The sequence below is a fragment of the Etheostoma cragini genome, unplaced genomic scaffold (assembly GCF_013103735.1).
Source record: "Etheostoma cragini isolate CJK2018 unplaced genomic scaffold, CSU_Ecrag_1.0 ScbMSFa_3256, whole genome shotgun sequence".
Classification (NCBI taxonomy): domain Eukaryota; kingdom Metazoa; phylum Chordata; class Actinopteri; order Perciformes; family Percidae; genus Etheostoma; species Etheostoma cragini.
The window spans coordinates 1-4,320 of NW_023267505.1; the positions used below are offsets into that span (position 1 = coordinate 1).

General features: G+C 55.8%; 1 protein-coding gene across 1 annotated transcript; it reads right to left on the reverse strand.

The window, feature by feature from the left end:
• Positions 1–15: 15 nt before the first annotated feature.
• LOC117940775 (spectrin beta chain, non-erythrocytic 1-like) lies at positions 16–4,308 on the reverse strand (the record flags this gene model as incomplete). Its single annotated transcript, XM_034865932.1, has 8 exons — positions 16–311; positions 1,165–1,311; positions 1,536–1,626; positions 1,805–2,007; positions 2,095–2,555; positions 2,657–2,952; positions 3,512–3,649; positions 3,809–4,308. Coding segments are annotated over 8 exons (2,132 nt in total), but the record flags the coding sequence as incomplete, so codon positions are not given.
• Between the last annotated feature and the right edge of the window lie 12 nt (positions 4,309–4,320).

Here is a 4,320-nt window from a genome sequence, read left to right on the forward strand (position 1 = left end):
TATCTATAGACTAACTCATTATCAATAGAAACTGAGTCCTGCGCTACCTGCTGTTTCTTGAGCAGGATGTTGACGGAGGTCAGGTCCTTCCCGTAGTCGTCGGACTGGATCTGGCCCTCAAGGCCCCCCAGCCACTTGTCCAGGTCAGCGCAGCTCTGGGTGAACAGCTCGGCCTTGTTGGCGTCGAACAGGCACTGGGCCTTGGTCTGCGTGGTGGACTCAAGCTCCTCCCACATGGCGTGGAGCGCAGACAGCTTCTCCTGCACCACTGCCTCTGTCTCCGGCTTCTCCAACACCAGCAGCATGCCGTCCTGCAGACACACAGGACACACACAGAGACACACAACACACACACATAGATAGAGACATACACACACACACACACAGACAAACCGCGTCAGTCTCACGTCTCTTCTTACCGCTAACTACTAGCTTAGCTTTTAAAAATGTAACCAAACTAGCCTAAGGGTACCGTCTATTTGCTGGATGGTTCCAGGTAACCTCCCTACGGTACCAATGCTGTCTACCTTCTGGATCTTGTCCTACCTTTTGGATCTTGTCCTACCTTCTGGATTGTGTCCTACCTTCTGGACCTTGTCCAGCAACTGTCTACCTTTTGGATCTTGTCCTACCTTCTGAATCTTGTCCTACTTTCTGGATCTTGTCCTACCTTCTGGACCTTGTCCTACCATCTGAATCTTGTCATACCTTCTGGAACTTGTCCTACCTTCTGAATCTTGTCCTACCTTCAGGACCTTGTGCTACCATCTGAATCTTGTCTTACCTTCTGAATCTTGTCCTACTTTCTGGATCTTGTCCTACTTTCTGGATCTTGTCCTACCTTCTGGACCTTGCCCTACCTTCTAGATCTTGTCCTACCTTCTGAATCTTGTCCTACTTTCTGGATCTTGTCCTACCTTCTGGACCTTGTCCTACCATCTGAGTCTTGTCATACCTTCTGGAACTTGTCCTACCTTCTGAATCTTGTCCTACCTTCAGGACCTTGTGCTACCATCTGAATCTTGTCTTACCTTCTGAATCTTGTCCTACTTTCTGGATCTTGTCCTACTTTCTGGATCTTGTCCTACCTTCTGGACCTTGCCCTACCTTCTAGATCTTGTCCTACCTTCTGGATCTTGTCCTACCTTTTGGATATTGTCCTACCTTCTGGACCTTGTCCAGCCACTCCTTGTTGGACTGCAGCTCGGCCATGAAGGCCTGGTGCTTCAGCCACTTGCTGTGCAGGTTCCTGGCCTCGTCGTACGTCAGGTCCTGAGCCGTGAGCATCTTCTCATCAATCCACAGAGACAGCTGGACACACACACAAAGACACACACAGAGACACACAGACACACAGAGAGAGAGAGAGACACACAAACACAGACACACACACACAGATATACACAGACACAAACACACACACACAAATACAGACAAATCAGCAGCAGGAATGGGATCAAACTTTGCAAACTCGTGTGTGTCTCAGTGTCTGTGTGTGTGTGTGTGTGTGTGTGTGTGTGTGTGTGTGTGTATACCTCCTGACAGTCCTGCAGGAACTTCTGCAGGTCTCTGTTGTCCTTCAGTCTCATCAGCAGCTCCACCGCAGCCTCCCTGTTCTTCTTATGTCTGAGGACAGAATACTGCCTGCTGATTGGCTGAGGACATGTCACACATACAGAATACTGCCTGCTGATTGTCTTCTTACGTTTTTGTCCCCGTCCTCCGCCCGTTGACTTTTTTACACTGTTTTTAACGTTTTCTTACAATTTTGTCCCCCCCATCCCCATGTGTCCCCATGGCGTACCTGTTGTCGATGGAGACCACCTTCTCCTGTATCCGCTCGGCGTTGATGTTGCCGTCGCTCGCCAGCCGCCGGCCGGCCTCCACCACGCCGTTGATCTTGTCCTCGTTGGCGTCCATGGTGGTCATGAAGTCCTCCTGCTTTCTGATGGCGGCTTCAGCGCCCTCCAGGGTGGGGGGCATCTCAGTGTGGGCCAGGATGTACTCCTGGGGGGGTTAATCATGAGGGATGATCTTCTGGAGAGAAGATGTCTGTGTGTGTCTGTGTGTCTGTGTGTGTCTGTGTGTGTGTACCTGGTTGTTGAGGAAGGCCTCGGCCTGCTTGCTGTCCCTGAGGAACAGCTGGTAGGCGGTGGACTGGCTCAGCAGGTTCTGCCTGTTTTCCCACATGCGGTGCAGCTCCTCCCAGCCGGTGTGGAGCGCCTGCAGCCGCTGGCGCAGGAACATGTGCTGCGCGTCCGTCTGTCCCCGCGTCACCGTCTCGCCCATGGCCCGCATGCGCTGGTAGTCCTCCTCGTAGTTGAGGATCTCGGTGCGAATGGCGTGGTGCTGGCCCTCTAGGCGCTGGGCCTCGGCCGGCGTGGTGGGCCCGTCCTCCGAGGCCACGGCGGTCTGTGTGCGCGACAGCCACGCCTGGAAGTCATCCAGCTCACGCAGGAACTGCTGCAGCTTCCGGGCCTCGCCCAGCGAGTCCTCGCGAGCCCTCAGGGCCTCCTTCATCTGGTCCCAGACAGCCGAGATCTCCGCAAGGCGGCCTGGGCGGACGGGAGACTTTTATTATATCATGCCTCTCCAAGTTATTTAGACTTTTGCTATGAGATCACAGGGTTTAAACGTTCAGTTATCTGGCGGGTACCTGTGATGGCGCTGGCCTGGTCCGGGTGCTCCCCCCCCAGGCGCTGGGCCTCCCCCCCCAGGTCTCCCAGCTTGTCCTCGATTGCGGCCAGGTCGCGCTCCATGCCCGTGAGCTTCCTCTGCAGCGCCATGACGCCCGTCAGGTCGTTGCCCAGCTCCTGCGTGGACTCGATGACCTTGGTCTTCTCCCGGATCCAGGACTTGGTCTCGTTGCAGTCCAGGTGGTAGTTCTGCACGCCGAGAGCCGAGTTCAGGGACTCCTTCTTCTGGTCCACCAGGTCACGGAACTGGCTCCACCTTCACACATGCGCACACACCCACACACACACACACACACACACACACACACACACACATACACACACACACACATACACAGACAACATGAGTAGGATCAGCCAAGCAGAGTGCCGAGGTTAACAGCGAGTGAGACGTGAGACTCAAAACTGGTCTCATCTCCCATCTGCCCTCTCACATCTGCCCTCTCACATCTGGTCTCTCACATCTGGTCTCTCACATCTGCCCTCTCACATCTGGTCTCTCACATCTGGTCTCTCCCATCTGGTCTCTCACATCTGGTCTCTCCCATCTGGTCTCTCACATCTGGTCTCTCACATCTGGTCTCTCACATCTGCCATCTCCCCTCTGCCCTCTCACATCTGCCCTCTCACATCAGGGAGTGACAGTTCCCGCTACAGAGCCAAGATGGTCTAGATCTAGGTAGTCTCTGGTTTTAAAGCCTTTACTGGCCACATTACAAGGTTTTGAGTGATTAGCAGGACTTTGGGGGTCCACGTTACCTGTTGTTGATAACAAGGTTTTGAGTGATTAACAGGACTTTGGGGGTCTGCGTTACCTGTTGTTGAGTCTGTCCTGCTGGGTCTTGATGTCCTTCTCACTCGGGTGGCCGTTGTGGATCAGCTGCCTGGCGATCTGCGTCACCACGGCAACGCGGGACGCCTGGTTGTTCATCTCGGGCTCCAGACTCTCAAACCTGCCGAGGACAGAAAAGCATTAAATATATTTACATAATATATACTATGAAAATGTCTGACGTGGTCTGATGTGTCTTATGTATCTGATGTGGTCTGATGTGGTCTGATATGGTCTGATAGGGTCTGATAGGGTCTTTTGTGGTCTTCTGTGTCCCTACCGGTGCTGGACCACCTCCAGGTCCTCCAGGCTCTGGGGGATCTCCAGACCGTGGAGCCACTGCTCCTTCTCGCCTACCCAGACCTGGCAGGCGTCGGCCTCGCTGAGCATCTTGTAGAGCGCCAGGGCGTCCTGCAGGGCCTGCTTCCTGAGCCCGGTCAGCGCAGACACCTCGCGGTACCGGTCCTCCATGCCGGCCAGGCGGGCCTGCGCCCCCTCCGCCCCCCCAGCGGGCAGCGCGGCCGCCTGCTCGTGCAGCGAGTCGATGACGGGCCGGTAGCGGGCCACCTCGGCCGCGGCGTCCTTGTGGGTGCGGACCAGCGCCTGCGTGGAGAACTCGTCGTGGCCCGTGTCCCCGGAGGACACGATGCGCAGGGCATCCAGCATCCACGCGTCCACGTCGTCCGCGTCCGCCTGGAACTGGTGCAGCGCCATCGCCTCCTCCAGGCGCCGCTTCCTCGCGGCCGCAAGCTGCTCCAGAGCCGACCACTGGGCCTGCAGGGGGGGGGGGGG